Source organism: Polyodon spathula, chromosome 14 (genome assembly GCF_017654505.1).
Source record: "Polyodon spathula isolate WHYD16114869_AA chromosome 14, ASM1765450v1, whole genome shotgun sequence".
Lineage (NCBI taxonomy): Eukaryota > Metazoa > Chordata > Actinopteri > Acipenseriformes > Polyodontidae > Polyodon > Polyodon spathula.
Window position 1 is genome coordinate 39,252,399 of NC_054547.1, and position 17,331 is coordinate 39,269,729.

A 17,331-nucleotide genomic window follows, 5' to 3' on the forward strand; every position below is an offset into this window, starting at 1 on the left:
TAAAGTATTTACTGTAAGATTGTTCATTTCATAATACCAATACTTCTATATATCAATATATAAAATGCAGATTCTGATCAATATATAAAATGCAGTGTCTGATCAATATATAAGATGCAGTGTCTGATCAATATATAAAATGCAGTATCTGATCAATATTTGCTACCAACTGGGTTGAGATGTTTGGCTTCCTCCTCATTAATGGTACTGAAGTGAAATGATTTTTTTACCTCATGAAATCAGCAGTACGGTGGTTTTTGTGTTTGTTTTTTTCAAGGAGACGGAGGCAAAGTGAATGAATACATCTGGATTTGTATTTATATTTTAACTTTCTAGACATTTCAGGTTGAAAAGCGATTAATAAAATGTGCACACAGTGTGAACAGTGAAAAAGCACAATCATTAGTGACAGTATGTAGTTACATCGTTCCACAGGGAGTGCTTCAGGACACTGAACAACGATAACAAAATACAAAAACATCTCACTTTATTTTACAGATTCCATTCAGTATTGAAACCCTGCGTGCCAGCGTTCCCTGCTGGACTGTTGATTGATAGCTTTGCAGCAATGCCCTCTCAAAGTCCCGTTCGAACCCCTGCCCTGCAGCCTTTCTTTTCAGTGATGCACTGCAGACAGGAGGGTTTTATTCCATTTTTTTCAGTGTAGAAACTCTGCTAAAATACGTCTTGCACTAGAAGCAAATAGTCAGCCCTCCCTTCCAAACTCACAAAGCAGTGTGCAGAAATTGCTTTGTTAAGACGAACAAACAAAAAACAGTTATTATAATGTACATCATCACAAACATAAACACACAGTATACAATATATAAAAATAACATCCAAAAAGGAAACAAGGAACAAAAATGAGCAAATAGAAAATAAATAAATGGGGCACAAAGTCGGAGCGGGGTTCTGACCCCGGGCTCGGTCACCACACTGAACACTTGTGGACGGGATGCATCGGAGATGCCCTGGGACAATGGAACACTCTGCCAAACTCGTCAAACTGGGAAACGCTGCCGATCACCCTGCGGGGACCAGAGAGAGACCGCTGCTTCAGCAAAGCCATGATTCCCAACATGAGGAGCAATCACCTCAATAACAGGCGAAGACCAGCAGGCTGTAAACGAGTCTTCTTTTGTATCAGCGCCAGCTGGCTTACCTGTAATGCTCCGGGGCATGCTTGTCTGTGAGGAGCTGCAGGTAGGTGGACTGCGATCGCCTCTTCATGCACCAGTTCTGTATGCAGGAGAGAGCAGAGGGACAGCGTCAGAGCAGAGAGGCAGATCTACTCTCAGTCCAGACTCCTTATTCTAGCACATATCAAGTGAGATCTGGGTTGCTTTGGAACAAAGCAAAAGTTAGTGTGAGTTTGCCACAAACCAACCTATATAGTCTTTCAGCTCACCAAATTTCAGGAACCTTAGCAAACGCTGCAGCTGTGAACTGAGCCTCACTGGTTCTGATTCCCAGGTTTGAGCCTTGCTGCTTTCAGATCATTACAGTACCTGGGCAAACGCGATGAACAGCAGCTGCTCGTGAGTGTATCTGAGGCCTGGGAGAGGCTGCTCTGGGCCATGCTCTCGGATCCACTTCTGATAGGCCTGAATGAGAAAGAGGCAGACAATTATACCGCTCCAGGGACAGACAGGCATTATATCACCTCCACACTGAGATGCAGTCGCATGCATGTTAAATTACAGGTCCAGGAGAGCTGCCAAAAGCCACACACATATTAACAAGGAGATAGCAAATAACCAGCGGACTTACATAATAGGATAGTTTGAGGCCTCCCATATCTGCAATGTTCTCCCCGAGAGTGAGTTTGCCATTGACCTGTGGAGCGAGCGAGAGAGAGAGAGAGATGAACAGAGATTCCTAGTTACTGATAATCCTTGACCGGTAAGGCGATTTAAAGGTGACCTGGACCCTAATCTTGAATGAATAGATTGGTGACCAGCACAGTCAGTGGAAGTTACCCTTTGGTTATAGACGGTGAAGTTGTCGTACAGCCGCACGATGCATTGAGCCTTCTTCTGGAATTTATAGTAGGACTCGTCTGTCCACCACTGCTTCAGGTTGCCATAGCGATCGTACTGTCCACCTGTAACGAGGAAACAGGGTGAATGAGGGGTGCAGGTGTATCGTTGCTGCACACCGCTGGTATTGAAAAGCTGCTGTCTTACCCCAGTCATCATAGCCGTGCGTCAGCTCGTGCCCAATGATAGCACCAATCCCGCCATAGTTTAACGACCTGGAATACCGTTAAAACAATGGCATTAACAGCTAGTATCTGCACAGGGTAATGCACTTCCATGAAGTTCCAGAGTGTGTGTGTGTGTGTGTGTGTGTGTGTTTGTAATCTTTGCCCATGCCTGGTCAATCCAGCTGAGCGGCATGTCACAGGCTGTCATTCATGGAGGCATGTTCACAGGTTCTGATTGGAGGAACTCTTTTAGGGGTGGGGAATACCCATCTTGCCAGGTGTTTGACTGCTAAGGGATATTTTTGATGTATCGTTTTATTCTTCCATTCTTTTGTGTTTGTTTGAAAATGCAGTTATTTTATTTGGTAAGGGTGTTTGGATCGTGGGATGGTGTATTCTTGCGCCTGCTGTACCTGCCTTTCACATGCAATATATCCCATTAAACATTCGCCAAAGTATTCTTCACTTGGTTGGTTTTCATTCAGCGCCACAATTACTGGTCTTTCTTCAAACGGATGACACCCCTCCTCCCCTCCACTCCCCAATTCTGAAGCCATTTATTCAGGTACATCTCAGTGCTTTTTGAAATTTCACACATCACTGAATGCAAATATGCTTGGAGCTCACATCACTGGACTGGTTGCTCACATACAGAGGGGGGAGATATATTTAATGTGAAAATGAAACTGCAGTCATTATTCTTTGTGAAATGACAGCGTGGGAGTGCAGCTATAGCACTACAGCGGTGCAATAACTGGAGAGCTTTTTGAGGGGGTGGTTTTATACTCACTGAGGAAATTCTGGGTCGTAAAGGGTGGGCTGCAGTATTCCAGCTGGGAAAACTAAGAGACAGACAGAGTGCAAGTGATAAATCACCTGATGTAGCACATTTAATGGAGTGTTCATTACTGCTGTAAATGTGTTTATTTAAAGTGCTGGTGTGTGGTAAGCTTGCATCAACTCAAAGCCCTAAGTATGGTTTATTGAAGCTGCTCGTACAACCAGTCCAGCGTTCCATCCTGTCCCACTGCAGCTCCCAGTGCTTCCTTCTTTAACCCTGTAATGCACACCCCTGCTGTACAGTCCTCATGTTCTGTTTGCGAGCCAAACACCAAAGCTTAAACCTGCATGTATGAACAAGTGAGGCCGTAACAATAGATACAACTTTCACAAACTGTGCACATTTTTAAGATTAGCGCAAACTAGTAGGTTTAGTCTAGTTGTTGTTTTTAATGAGCAAGGTGTTTTCTAAAGATGTTAATTCCAGATGATCACTTTGTCTCCTTGATGGTTTCTCTACTTACCCATTTGATTCTTATTGGGCAGGTAGTATGCATTGAGGGCCTGGGGGGGCAGGAGCCATCTACAACAGAGCAGAGATAGACAAGTGACGAAGTTGGGTCGGAATGGGGTTCAGCGGGGTCTTTAACTGCATCCTCAAAAGACCCTGACACTGCACTAGCAAAGCAGATGACATGTGCAAATAAAATGTTCTTTTCATGGTAATTGGTTTTTAAAGGTAGGGTAGAGAGATGGAGCAGACCAAGCATTTAATTGGCTGCTTTTGTAATTAAGGTTTTCAAGCCAATTAGGTTGTATCATATTTGAAGAATATACGTCATTTTAAATTAAGAAGTCTTTGCCAATGTCTTTTTTTTTAACATTACGATTTTACTATGCCAATTTTTAGGGCTTCTGCAAATTTGGAAGATAACCTTCCATGCTGTTGCTTTTGGTAGATCTGGGTTCCTTGCCCTACAGAAGGGACTATGCTCTGTCCCAGGACAGGGTTACTCACACTGTTTTGTCCACCTCCTGGTGTATCTTCTTCACAGAGAGCTTGATGTTGAACTTGATGCTGTTCAGCACATTCTTGAAGTACGTCTTCTCACTCACTTCAAACTGAGAGAGATGAGTCACACCACCAGCAATAAACACAAGGCCAGCTAAATACATCATTAGAGATTCCAGCGTCATCTTCATATATGCATTATGTTCTGGCTTCCACAAATGTATTACTGAATTCTTACAGCAAACACTGACCTCCTGGTCCCCTTAATAGAAACAATGCAATGATGGTACAACGCTACAGCTGCCCTGCACTCAGAACATGAGCCAAGTTACACTCTGGACCCACCCCGTATTCTGCATTGATGGCTTCTGGCTTCAGCAGGTAGTCTGGGTAACCAATCATCACCATCATAAGGCGCAGCTGAAGAAAAAAAAGCAATAAAAAGTTGCAAATGCTGATGCCCAGAGAATACTTAATGAGAGCAGGTTAAGCTTAGTTTGATTTTCAGATTTTTTTGTGTGTGTGTTTTTGTGCAGAGGAGGAGGAAGGACGCTAGGGGCTCGTACCTTGGCCCTGGCTGCCTCTTTGGTCACCTCGTCCATCCAGTCGAGCTCCTGCAGCCGCCGGTCCAGAGAGTGTTTGATATGCTCCACCAGCTGCTGCACCTGCAATGCACACACCAGCACCATCAAGCGCTATTCCACTGCAAGGCTAATAGAGAGAAACTGTTTCAGTAGTGCTCTGATTGAGAGAGAGGTCGTCAGTGAAAGGGACTGGCACGGACTGCTCGGTACTCTATGTGGAGTTGATAACAAGGAGGAATTCAGGGCCTTCAGGTTTGATTGATTCAATTTGGATTGACCCGGACTGGGAATGGCCCTTGTTGCCACCCCCTGTCCTACAGTATCAATACATTCCGGTGGACTGCAGATCGCAGCATCGTGTTCTGCAGGGCTTGTTGGTCGGGAGCACCAGGCACCTGATTTTGCATCCCGATCCCCTGGTCAGAATGAACCCACCACCCCAGTGTGGAGGAGCCTACCTTGGCCTTGCTGGCAGAGGAGAAGTACTCCTCAACAAAGAGGGCCCCCAGCGCCATGCCGAAGTGCTTGTTGGCCTGGTTCAGACACATGCGGCCCAGCTCCAGCTGCTGCTCCGTGCCCTCGATCTCGTGGGAGAACTCGTGGATGGTGTTGCGGAATGGCGTGGACAGGTGCTCGCTCAGCGCAGCCACGATGCGCCACAGCATGTAGTTGTGCAGAACTCTGAGAGGAGGACAGGGAGGCACAGTGAGCTTTCCATAACACCATTCATTTCATTGATTTATTTCTTAGCCCATGCCCTTACACCACACAGTAACCACAGAGACAAAAGAGTCATGAGGCATCCTGAGCTTGAAAACGAAGTGAAATCTGGGCAGGTTGTATTTTCTACTGATGCACAATTTAGACAAAATATTTGTACCCTACAATAGCAGCAGTGTCTGCTGCAGAGATAAATGAAAAAGCACTTCCCTCCATCGCAAACTGAAAAGCAGCGGAATTGGTGTAATTGAATTAATGTAGCCACCCTGTAAGTGTATTAGAGAGAGTGTGTGTGTGTGTATGTGTGTGTGTTCTCTGCACATCCTTCCAGCTCCTTTTAGGGCTGTTTCTCATTCATTTTCAATGACTGAGTCAATCTTCTTAATCAGAATATCAGAATATAAAAGGTCCCTTAGGGATGGGTCTGAGGCCCGAGTGATCTGTATTCTGGTGCTTTCAGTGCGTGAGACTGCGGTGCCATGAGGGTACACGCCAGGGGAGGGAGGGGGAATGTGCACTCTGAACTGCCATGCGGGTACACACCAGGGGAGGGAGGGGGAATGTGCACTCTGAACTGCCATGCGGGTACACACCAGGGGAGGGAGGGGGAATGTGCACTCTGAACTGCCATGCGGGTACACACCAGGGGAGGGAGGGGGAATGTGCACTCTGAACTGCCATGCGGGTACACACCAGGGGAGGGAGGAGGAATGTGCACTCTGAACTGCCATGCGGGTACACGCCAGGGGAGGGAGGGGGAATGTGCACTCTGAACTGCCATGCGGGTACACGCCAGGGGAGGGAGGAGGAATGTGCACTCTGAACTGCCATGCAGGTACACGCCAGGGGAGGGAGGAGGAATGTGCACTCTGAACTTTTGAAGGCAGCTGGAAACATTTAAAGAACAGTACATATTTCAGCTTGGATTTGTCAAAGGCTGACAACATTCCCCTTTGCCATCACAGCTCTAAGGGGAAGGTCAAGTGATGCTCTAAAGGGAGGATTCAGCAGCCAGGTGTTTCTCAGGTGATGCTCTAAAGGGGGGGTTCAGCAGGCAGGTGTTTCACAGGTGATGCTCTAAAGGGGGAGTTCAGCAGACAAGTGTCAAAGCTACTGTGATTACCCCCTAACCAGTGAGCCACCAGTGACTTACAGGTGTGACAAAAAGAGAACTTTGGGAATCTGAACAGATGGACTTTATTTACATTTTTTATAAACGATAAAATATGTAAAAAAAAAACACAACATAATGGCCAGAGTTATCAGAGCTCTTTACTTTGGTGTGCAACTCGAAAAGAAAACAAATTGTCACAGGCCAGCGTGCCTAGCAGGTGGCTGGGACTGCCACAGATTACCACTTTAAAACACGGGAAAGGCATTGAGCAGGAAACTGTTCCCAAGGCATGCTGTGAGAGAAGCCAGGTACGGACCAATCGTGGAGTTACTGAGCTGTGTAAACACAAGCATCGTTAATAGTGCAAATGAACAGCGATCCCTGTAAACACAAGCATTGTTAATAGTGCAAATGAACAGCGATCCCTGTAAACACAAGCATCGTTAATAGTGCAAATGAACAGCGATCCCTGTAAACACAAGCATCGTTAATAGTGCAAATGAACAGCGATCCCTGTAAACACAAGCATCGTTAATACTGCAGATGAACAGCGATCCCTGTAAACACAAGCATCGTTAATACTGCAGATGAACAGCGATCCCTGCATTGGGTTTACATAGAGGAACACAGGTGAACATGCAATCACAGGAAACCACAACAAGGCAGCCCCTGCCTTACAACAGTGGAGTAATACAGGAATGTAATGCATGCTGGAGAGGGGGGGGGGGGGCTACTCTGAATGGGATACAGGGACAGGGGGCACCAGACAATCACAAACATAATCATCATCATCATCATCATCAAAAATCATCTTCATCATCATCATCATCTTCATCATCATCATCATCATCATCAATCATCATCATCATCATCATCATCATCATCATCATCATCATCAATCATCATAATCATCACCATCATCATCACCATCATCATCATCACCATCACCATCAACAATCATCATCATCATCATCACCATCATCATCACCATCACCATCATCATCATCATCACCATCAACAATCATCATCATCACCATCACCATCATCATCATCATCATCATCATCATCATCATCATCATCATTAAGATAATAATACTAATCATCACCATAATCAATACTACTACTACTACTACTAATAATAATAATAATAATGAAGAGTAGGAGTTTTCACTGGAGTGCTTGTCTGGAGATGCTATGGATTGTGTTTGTGTGTGAAGTTCATCTGATCAGCTACACTGCAACTACATGGAGAGACACACACAAATATTCAGCTAGAGAGATGCATAGGCATACCGACAGACAGATGGATGTGAGGTGAGGTGAGGGTTACGGCTGCTGTACCAGTCCCTAGCAGAGCCACGCCTGGAGTCTTTAACAACATTCTTCTCTCCTCCTCGGAGCTCAGCATGGAATTCCAATATGTTTATTGACTTTCACAGTAAAAGAGGTTGGAGGAGATCAATAGCAATTATCTTAAGCAATCTGTGTACTCAGATACCCCAATGGAGTGGAGACTAAACCAGTTAGAACACCCTGGTGCATTAAAATTAGACCTGCAAGGTTTTAGTTGTGCTTGGGTTTGATAGCCCCTGTGCTTTTACATTAGCGGACGGTTGATTAAGACTCCCAGAGCTTTCTTGCTCTGTGGACCTGATAAGATCCCTTACATTGAGAAACGTCTTCATACCCAAACAGTGTTTAGGGTTATAATGTCAGCATTACCCTCGGCAGCGACCCTTGCCAGTAGATAATCGACTCCCATCTTCATTTCAGCTTGCAAGTAGTTCTATTGGAATGTATGGAATGTACTGCCCTAATTTTTTGGAATCCATTATTTTTCTGAATCGTCTGCTGCCAGTTTTCTAGATGCTTTGTTTTTGATATGTATAGTGAATGCTGTTGTATGCAGAGTTGATCCTTGGTCTCCCGATTCCCTGACCAAGCTGCTGCTGATTCTACTAATGCCCCCCCCCCCCCCCCGTACCTTTTCGGGGTGGTCTTGATGATGTCAGACACTTTCTGCATATAATCTGTGGCAAGCACGACGATCTCCTCGTCTTCTGACAAGTTGTCGTGGAATATCCTGTCCAGCAAACGTTTCCAGTGTAGCTGCAACACAAACACACAACGCAGCATGGGTTTAGGAAAACAATTACACAGAACACCCAGCTGTACTAATTTCTGTAATCATAAGGGCAGTCACCTGTGCTTTTGAATGGAATAACACTGACAGTGTGCTGGCACTTGTACTCGCAATCACCTGTGTGAAGGATCTATCCGCAGACCTTCAATAAAACCACTCATAAAGGTGTTGATTTCAAAACAAGAAAAGCTCTCCTTCCCTTTCTTCTACAACTGAGTACTGATCAATGGCAATTGACTTCTGCATTGCATGTTTTAAAAGCTGACTGGAAGCGAATTTTCCTCTCGCCCGGAGTGATGGCAATCAGTATTCTTGTTTTGAAATCGACACGCTAATACATGGATTTATTTAATACTTGTCTATAAAGACTTCTTAAGGGCAACTCTGAGTGCGAGTGTCAGCACACCTCTAAGTAACAGACCTTTGCTGAAGCCATATACTTACATACTTACTTACCATGTACTTTACATACAACTTATAGAGAGAGTTTTTCTCATAAACAGCTGAAACGGGCACAGGCCAGTTCCAGCTTCAGGCATTTAAGATATAAAACCACATATTTTATATGCAAAATACAGCATTACCCAAATAGCTTCCCATTTTATCAACCCGTGAAGACTCCCCTAATAGAGATAGGGGTGTGGGAGCAGATAATAGATTTATTAAAATCACTTACGCTTGGCGCTATCCTCTGTAATTGCCTCAGGGTAATTCTGTTGTACATGGTGCTGATATCTCTTCTTTGTTCATCAAACTCTGAAATAGTTATCTGAGCGCAAATGGAAAAAAAGAAACGTTATCACTAGGAGTGCAGACCCAGTGCACATTACCCAGAGAGGAACTACAAACAGCTCTATCCCTCTGTGGAAAAGTTATCTTCAGGGAAGCACACACACACACACACAACTCAGGGAGAAAAAAAGATATGGAAATAAATGTGAGCCTTCCTGTTTAAAAAAAAAAAAAACTCAACAGCTACGGCTGGCAGATCATCAAAATCATTAAAAAAAAGTGAAAGTCAAATGGAACTGGAATTCACACACCAGCTAAATGAAGGCACTTTGCCCAAATGATTCGAGCGGTTCTCTCATCTCTAAAAGAAACCAAAAATCCCTGGATTCAGCCGTACCTGTATTTAAAACCCCTGGCAAGCTTTAAAAAAGATGAAATAAAACGGCACACAATTACATTAATAAACCTTGCTTTAAATGGCACTGCCACTTTGCCCAACCACTGAACCCTAGTCAAGGCCAGCAGACTGTGCAATTCCAGTCAAGATGCGGACAGGCATTGTCTGGTTATTCTGTATGACGGGAATAGAGTATAGTAGGGTTACAGTGGAGTATAGAGCAGTCACTCACATTGGCCAGTGGAGTATAGAGAGGGCACTCACATTGGTCAGTAGAGTATAGAGCAGTCACTCACATTGGCCAATGGATTATAGAGAGGGCACTCACATTGGCCAGTGGAGTATAGAGCAGTCACTCACATTGGCCAGTGGAGTATAGAGCAGTCACTCACATTGGCCAGTGGAGTATAGAGAGGGCACTCACATTGGCCAGTAGAGTATAGAGCAGTCACTCACATTGGCCAGTGGAGTATAGAGAGGGCACTCACATTGGTCAGTAGAGTATAGAGCAGTCACTCACATTGGCCAGTGGAGTATAGAGCAGTCACTCACATTGGCCAGTGGAGTATAGAGAGGGCACTCACATTGGCCAGTGGAGTATAGAGAGGGCACTCACATTGGTCAGTAGAGTATAGAGCAGTCACTCACATTGGCCAGTGGAGTATAGAGAAGGCACTCACATTGGTCAGTAGAGTATAGAGCAGTCACTCACATTGGCCAGTGGAGTATAGAGCAGTCACTCACATTGGCCAGTGGAGTATAGAGAGGGCACTCACATTGGCCAGTGGAGTATAGAGCAGTCACTCACATTGGCCAGTGGAGTATAGAGAGGGCACTCACATTGGTCAGTAGAGTATAGAGCAGTCACTCACATTGGCCAGTGGAGTATAGAGAGGGCACTCACATTGGTCAGTAGAGTATAGAGCAGTCACTCACATTGGCCAGTGGAGTATAGAGAGGGCACTCACATTGGCCAGTGGAGTATAGAGAAGGCACTCACATTGGCCAGTCGCGTCTCCAGCAGCAGGATCTCCTCAGATTTTTGCGTGGCGTTTTCAGCTCCCAACAGACTCACCAGCCTCTCCATCAGCGTCCTGTAGGCAGCCAAAATCTGTACAGAAAAGCACAGGCTCTGATTAATGAAGCCACTCTACTATTCATAGTGTGTATATCATTATCATCATCATTACCATCATTATCCTCATCATTAGTGTATGTAGCCCAATGTGCTAATTAACATCTGAAACTAACTGACTCTTTCAACAGTGGCTACCAGCCGGACAGCAGTTCATTATTTTTTTTAATTTAGAATCGGTAATTGTTTTTTCTCATTTTCTCCCCAATGTGGAAAGCCCAATTATTTTTCTTATTTTAACCCGACTCACCGCTGCCACCCCCACGCTGACTTGAGAGAGACAAAGATGGACACACGCGTCCTCTGAAGCGTGTGCTGTCAGACGACCGCTTCTTTTCACTCTGCAGGCTCACCATGCAGCCACCTCGGAGCTACAGCGTCAGAGGACAACGCAGCCCTGGGCAGCTCACAGGCAGGCATGCAGCTTTTGTTAAATTATTTTATTTGACCCTTTTAGTTGTCTTGTAAGCATGTAGTACCAACTGCAAACCACTGTTTGTTCACAGTCTCACCCTTTCTCTACCAGAAACAAGTCACATCTGTTTATTCACAGTCTCACCCTTTCTCTACCAGAAACACATCTGTTTGTTCATAGTCTCACCCTTTCTCTACCAGAAACACATCTGTTTGTTCATAGTCTCACCCTTTCTCTACCAGAAACACATCTGTTTGTTCATAGTCTCACCCTTTCTCTACCAGAAACACATCTGTTTGTTCATAGTCTCACCCTTTCTCTACCAGAAACACATCTGTTTGTTCATAGTCTCACCCTCTACCCTCTACCAGAAACAAGAATTACATTTCTAGGACATGTTATTTTTTACATTTTAATTGCGTTGTGTGACATTGTTTCCGGGAAACGCATTTGAGACCAGATTTAAAACGCTGTTGATGTAACCAGAACAGTGACCTGCACCCCAGCAGCTCAGGATGTGAAAAGCAGGGCTGGCACATTCTCTTCAATGCAAAAGCAGAGGACCATCCATGCACCCTCCCCCTGCAAGCGCTCCTCCAATCAGAGACTGGAGGCTATGTTAAGTGCTCAGTTGACAGCCTATTGGACTGGCCCTTTAATTGAAGTATGGAAAGCAGGACTTACTCTCAACAGTGTTCATACTGCCCAATGCACTTGTACTGATTTATAACACTGGACACACAGTGTCTTCAGTCTTCATCCTTCACATGAGGAATAAACCCCACCCTTTGTACACAGTCTGCAGCTGACCAGAGACAGAGAGACAGACAGACAGACAGACAGCTCACCTTGATACTGTCTTCATCCTGCCCCAGGTAGAGGGTTCTTTCTGGTAAGGTGAGCCCTTCCTGGTCAATCTGAAATACAAACATAAATAATCATTTATTTTATGCTCCTTACGGTACTGTTTTTATTTCAAAAGAATTCTGTGGCATGAATAAATGTTTAAATGATATGAGCAATTACACATTTACTGAAGGCAGATATCAGTGCTGTTCCAAAAACTCAATAACCTATAGCTGTCTTTGTTCAAATGATGTCTTAAATATTTATTGGAGCAGTAAAGTACCACTATACTGTATGCCCTAATAAAACTATTATTTAATATCATGGATTTCCAGCTTTGTATCTCCTATGATACCTTATGTAACACATAGCAAACAGTGCCTGTTAAACAGATCCCCTCTATAAAGACCTGTGATTTGAGCGAGCACACAAGCATGCATGCAGAAAAACGACTTTCTCCTTGATAGTCTATAATATGATGAAATGAAAGATAAGTACCGGTTACACAGCTTGAGCATTGCTGTATGCATGAGTTCACAGCACAGGTGTGATGGAAATTACAGTACGCTACTGATTATATAGTGGTGCTGTGTAAAACTAGTGTTTATGTGTGTAACTAATGTGTAACGTTGCTATCTGAATCAAGTGTTTGAAATGATCACGCTCCTCGAATCGCGTCTATTTGTCAGCTCAGTTATTGTATTACGTCAGAATCGCAGAGGGTTTGTTGTTGCCGCTGTGATAAATGAGCACGCATTATCTACTTGAGTTGTGATTCTCTGGGTCTGTTTGTTATGTATTGAGTTAAATATGGAGATTGGGAAAAGCAAGACAAGCAAACGGGGAGATCAACTAATAGGGATGGCTTGTGGTGTCTCTGTAGCTGCTGGATAGTGTGGAATCTGCAGGATCTCACGAGGGCTTACATTGCTATTATTTATGTATTTGGTTCATTGCAATCAGGTGCAGGGGTTCATTTTATTGTACAGGACTGTTGGGGATCTTGATGGGAACGGTGCATTCGGTAACCACTGTGTCAATGAGAAACAGTGCAGAAAATCCACCTTGAATAATCAGGAGAGCACTTGAACTGATCAGCCACCTCACTCATCAAGTTCTTCTGCCATTCATCTGAAGAACACTTTATTACTGCAAGCTTGGGACTGTCACTCCCCATTATTTTCAGTGATGCCAGACATCTATTTACATGTGAGTGTACGCCATCAGTCATTCTTAGAGCAGAATGTGCATATATATCTATATATCTATATATATATATCGGATATTACACAGACAAACTGTCATTGTTCATTTCATTACCGATAAGGAAAAATGCTCCAAAACAGGCAAATAATTTAAAAGCAAACTAAATAAAATCTGCTGGAAACCACTTGTAATAATGCTTCAGGATACTACAGTACCGAAATTTCATTATTCTATAGCAGTGGTCAACACAATAAATAATGCCACTAGCTCATGTGTTATTTACTACCAATCCCAATGTTAATTTGGACCTGATTCAGAACTTGTTCAAGTTAGTCATCATTCATCAATAGTAGATTTCAGGTATAAACCACGCTCAATAATGGAATTACTTTAAACAGCCGAAGTGTGCAAAGCACAATGGTACAGAATAGCCAGCACAGTCTCAGCTATCGGGACTATCTGAACTGTTCTTCCACATGCATTAGCATAGTCATTAAAACAGCTCAGCCAAGCTGGCTGCCTGCAATAATGCATCTCCAGTCGTCCTGAATAAAGACTGCTGTTAATCTTCATGTTGGTCTTTCCCTTTCTTTTTTTAACTCAAGAGGATTGAATGGAGGAGCCCAGTTTACCTCAAGAATTGATTTCCCCCTGTCTGCGCACAGCGGCCGCTATGCTAGCTGCATGTTAATATTCTCTGGGTATGTCAGTCCTGAATGGAACCAAGCTCCACTCCTTCCCGCTATACTGTTTATAAGTGTTGGAAGTTAAACCTTTCAGAAAAGGTCCTGGCTGTAAACTATACATATATTCAGTGAATGCAAAACCACACAGTGAGGTGCTTACTGTATGGGTTCAGTGAAACTGTTCCTGGGAATGTAGTGCTTCACTGCCTTCCAATTTCAGGGATCTTATCAGAACCAAGCATCTCACAGACAAGGCAGCACCTTGGTGTGTGTCTTCTGATGTAGTCGGGGCAGCTGATGACAAACATTGATTTAAGCAGAGGTACCCATCGTGATCTAGGCAATCTCCGTTCTGTGTCTGAGCTCTAGCTCTAGTGCATGAGGGTAGCTTTTTACTTTGCTAGTTTGCATTAGGGCTGCCTGAGATTAAGCCATCCTTAGCCTAACTAGGATCTCCAGCGAGAGAATGCTACAGTACAAGAATACAAGCGCTGGATTGGCTTGCATGACTTCACTCCATGGACTTACCCTGATAGAATTCCTGGAGTTCTTATTGCTCCCTGGACCTACTCTGCTGGTGTTCCTGGAGGAGTTCTTATTGCTCCCTGGACCTGCCCTGCTGGCGTTCCTGGAGGAGTGCTCATCGCTCCCTGGACCTACCCTGCTGGTGTTCCTGGAGGAGTTCTTATCACTCCCTGGACCTACCCTGCCGGCGTTCCTGGAGGAGTTCTTATTGCTCCCTGGACCTACCCTGCTGGTGTTCCTGGAGGAGTTCTTATCACTCCCTGGACCTACCCTGCTGGTGTTCCTGGAGGAGTTCTTATCACTCCCTGGACCTACCCTGCCGGCGTTCCTGGAGGACTTCTTATTGCTTCTTGGACCTACCCTGCTGTCATTCCTGGAGGAGTTCTTATCACTCCCTGGACCTACCCTGCCGGTGTTCCTGGAGGAGTTCTTATCACTCCCTAGACTCACCCTGATGGTGTTCCTGGAGGAGTTCTTATCACTCCCTGGACTCACCCTGATGGCGTTCCTGGAGGAGTTCTTATCACTCCCTGGACTCACCCTGATGGCGTTCCTGGAGGAGTTCTTATCATCCACGCTGACAGTCAGAGAGAAGAACACGGCGGTGCTGTAGACCCCCTGGGTCCTGTAGAGCAGCTCATTGAAGTCCCCCGCCAGGTCCCAACCCCCACAGCTCTCAATCACGTCCATCATGGGCTGGGCCCCAAGCCGGTCGATCTCCCGCATGTCCACGCAGGAGCGGTAGAACTCCTTGACCTTCCTCTCGGCTGAGCCCCTATCCTTGCGTCGCACCGGACGCAGCAGGAGGCTCTGCAGCTTCTCCTCATTCTGCTCCCCGATGGCACTGATGATCCCGTAGCTCAGCTTGTCCTCAGGGATGCCGTGGCGCCGCAGCCAGCCCCCGCAGGCGAAGGAGTAGAAGTCTGTGCAAGGGTCGATGGTGGGGTCGATGTTTCCCGAGATGAAGCGAGAGGCCCTGAGGAAGGCCTTTTTCTTCTGGCAGTCTTCCAGGCAGTGGCTCTCTGGATCCAGAGACAGGTACTTCAGCACCAGCATGCTGCCCAGGATGACGCACAGCCCGGCGGCGAAGACCAGGGCGGACATGAGGCAGATCTCCCGCTTGCTCCAGCGTGGTAGGGTGCTCCCGGGCTGCTTCCTGCTGGCCAGGTGCAGGTTCAGCCCGTTGCTCAGGGTGCTGCCACTGGTGTACTTGCTCACGTACTTCACCTCTTGGAACTCATCGTAGTGAGCAGTCAGGGAATAGGTGTTATCCATGGTGCTTCAGAATGCCGTTCCAACAAGCAATGAAAGACAAGAGTTCTGATATCCAGCATGAAGGATGCAATTTAATTCAAAGCCATTTCATACCTCCTCCTTCTCCTCCTCTTCCACCACCAACAAAAAAGTCTTTCAGTACAATCCCATTTCTTTGAACCTGCTTTCTGTCTTCATGTGCTGGAGCACGGCTTCCTAGAGGACAAGAAAGAGACAAGAAAACTTAATTCAATTCTGTGACGTTTTAAACCTGTAAAATATTTCAGCTTGATTTCTTGATCTCTAACATTGCAGTCGACTCGTGAGATGTATAGCTCTGTTGACTGGCAGTAATCTGCATGAAGGAGGGGGGGGGGGGGGGGTGAGATGGGGGGTTAATATGCGTGTCAGTGGCACCCTAGACAAAGCAGTGACCTCTAATATGGGTCAAGGGTTAAAAACCTGCCAAGGTGACATGAACCAGAGCCCCAGCGTGGCATAGGGAAGTATGTGCTCTGTTTTGTAGCATTACTGAAATTGATGCTGATGGATAGCGGTACATTTAAAACAAGGTTTCTCGGTCCTCATTGATTTGTTGAATAATTTTCAATCAAAGTGGTGCACGATGTGTTCAGAAGCTTCACTGTTGCTTCAGACATTTCGGATCCACTTTCCGGCTAATGAAAATTAAAAGCAGAATATCAGTCCCCAAAGAGCAGGTTCGCAGCTCTGTCCTATTAAACCTGGCAACGAGCCACAGACATCTGGCTAAGTAAAAACGTTCCTCACCCGGGCACAGTCAGAGCAGGGAAAAAAAAAGCAAAGTGCAATACATTCAAGGAGAAAATGGGATGCAGTTCCAGTGATAGGGTGCAGGATAAACAATGCCCAAAGCCTGTCTTTCTCAGGAAAACTCTTAAAACACTGATGGCATGTGTAAGCCGGCCAAGGACAGCTACAGCCGTTGATGCAAGGGGTTCGAATTACAGGAAAAAACTTCCTGCCAGACCTTCATTCAAATGAAATGCTTGATGCCATTGTATACCTCGGATTGAATTGCCCCCCACCCCCCCCTCACAAACTACCCTTCTTTTTTACCTGCTTAATCAAGGGTCATCTGAGGACTACAAAGTGCCTGAATTATTAGTTTTTAGTTTTGTAACATTCATTTTATTTAGGTCTTAATGGACGTGGTATGAGGAGTGAACTATACTAATTTATTTAAAAAAAAAAGTACACATTTTTTAATAAAAATAATTCATTGTTAAACACAACTGTTTCCACTCTGATCCACTCCACAATCTCCAGCAGACATCTGTGGTCAGACTGTATTACTGCCAGGGTCCCAGGTAGTCCTAATACAGGCAGGCACAGACTGAAGCAATTGAAATGAGAAGCTGCCCTAGGATTCAGAAGTAGCTAATCTGGGTGGCTGTAATTCATCGCCACGGTAATCTAACCTAAAACAAGGTCCCCTGCACTGACCTGCCGGAAAAAGAAATAAACATTTTGAACAAAACAACCTGGTACCCTCCCAAAATGCAGTACAGTGGGTGTATAACCCTTTCATCTGGCT

At 45.1% G+C, this 17,331-nt stretch overlaps 1 protein-coding gene across 1 annotated transcript in view; it reads right to left on the reverse strand.

Annotated features, from left to right (window-relative positions):
- Positions 1-292: 292 nt before the first annotated feature.
- LOC121326843 (endothelin-converting enzyme-like 1) overlaps positions 293-17,331 on the reverse strand; it is an 18,134-nt gene continuing 1,095 nt past the window's right edge. Inside the window, exons 2-18 of the mRNA XM_041270417.1 lie at positions 15,042-15,971; positions 12,087-12,155; positions 10,689-10,799; positions 9,236-9,328; positions 8,401-8,525; positions 5,041-5,263; positions 4,565-4,663; positions 4,344-4,418; positions 4,005-4,108; positions 3,511-3,569; positions 2,997-3,048; positions 2,187-2,254; positions 1,980-2,104; positions 1,771-1,836; positions 1,509-1,604; positions 1,163-1,239; positions 293-1,028 (exon numbers count right to left, since the gene is read on the reverse strand). Of these exons, the coding sequence (XP_041126351.1) occupies positions 929-1,028; positions 1,163-1,239; positions 1,509-1,604; positions 1,771-1,836; positions 1,980-2,104; positions 2,187-2,254; positions 2,997-3,048; positions 3,511-3,569; positions 4,005-4,108; positions 4,344-4,418; positions 4,565-4,663; positions 5,041-5,263; positions 8,401-8,525; positions 9,236-9,328; positions 10,689-10,799; positions 12,087-12,155; positions 15,042-15,776 (2,277 nt within the window). The 5' untranslated portion in view covers positions 15,777-15,971 and the 3' untranslated portion in view covers positions 293-928. The remainder of the gene's footprint in view (positions 1,029-1,162; positions 1,240-1,508; positions 1,605-1,770; positions 1,837-1,979; positions 2,105-2,186; positions 2,255-2,996; positions 3,049-3,510; positions 3,570-4,004; positions 4,109-4,343; positions 4,419-4,564; positions 4,664-5,040; positions 5,264-8,400; positions 8,526-9,235; positions 9,329-10,688; positions 10,800-12,086; positions 12,156-15,041; positions 15,972-17,331) is intronic.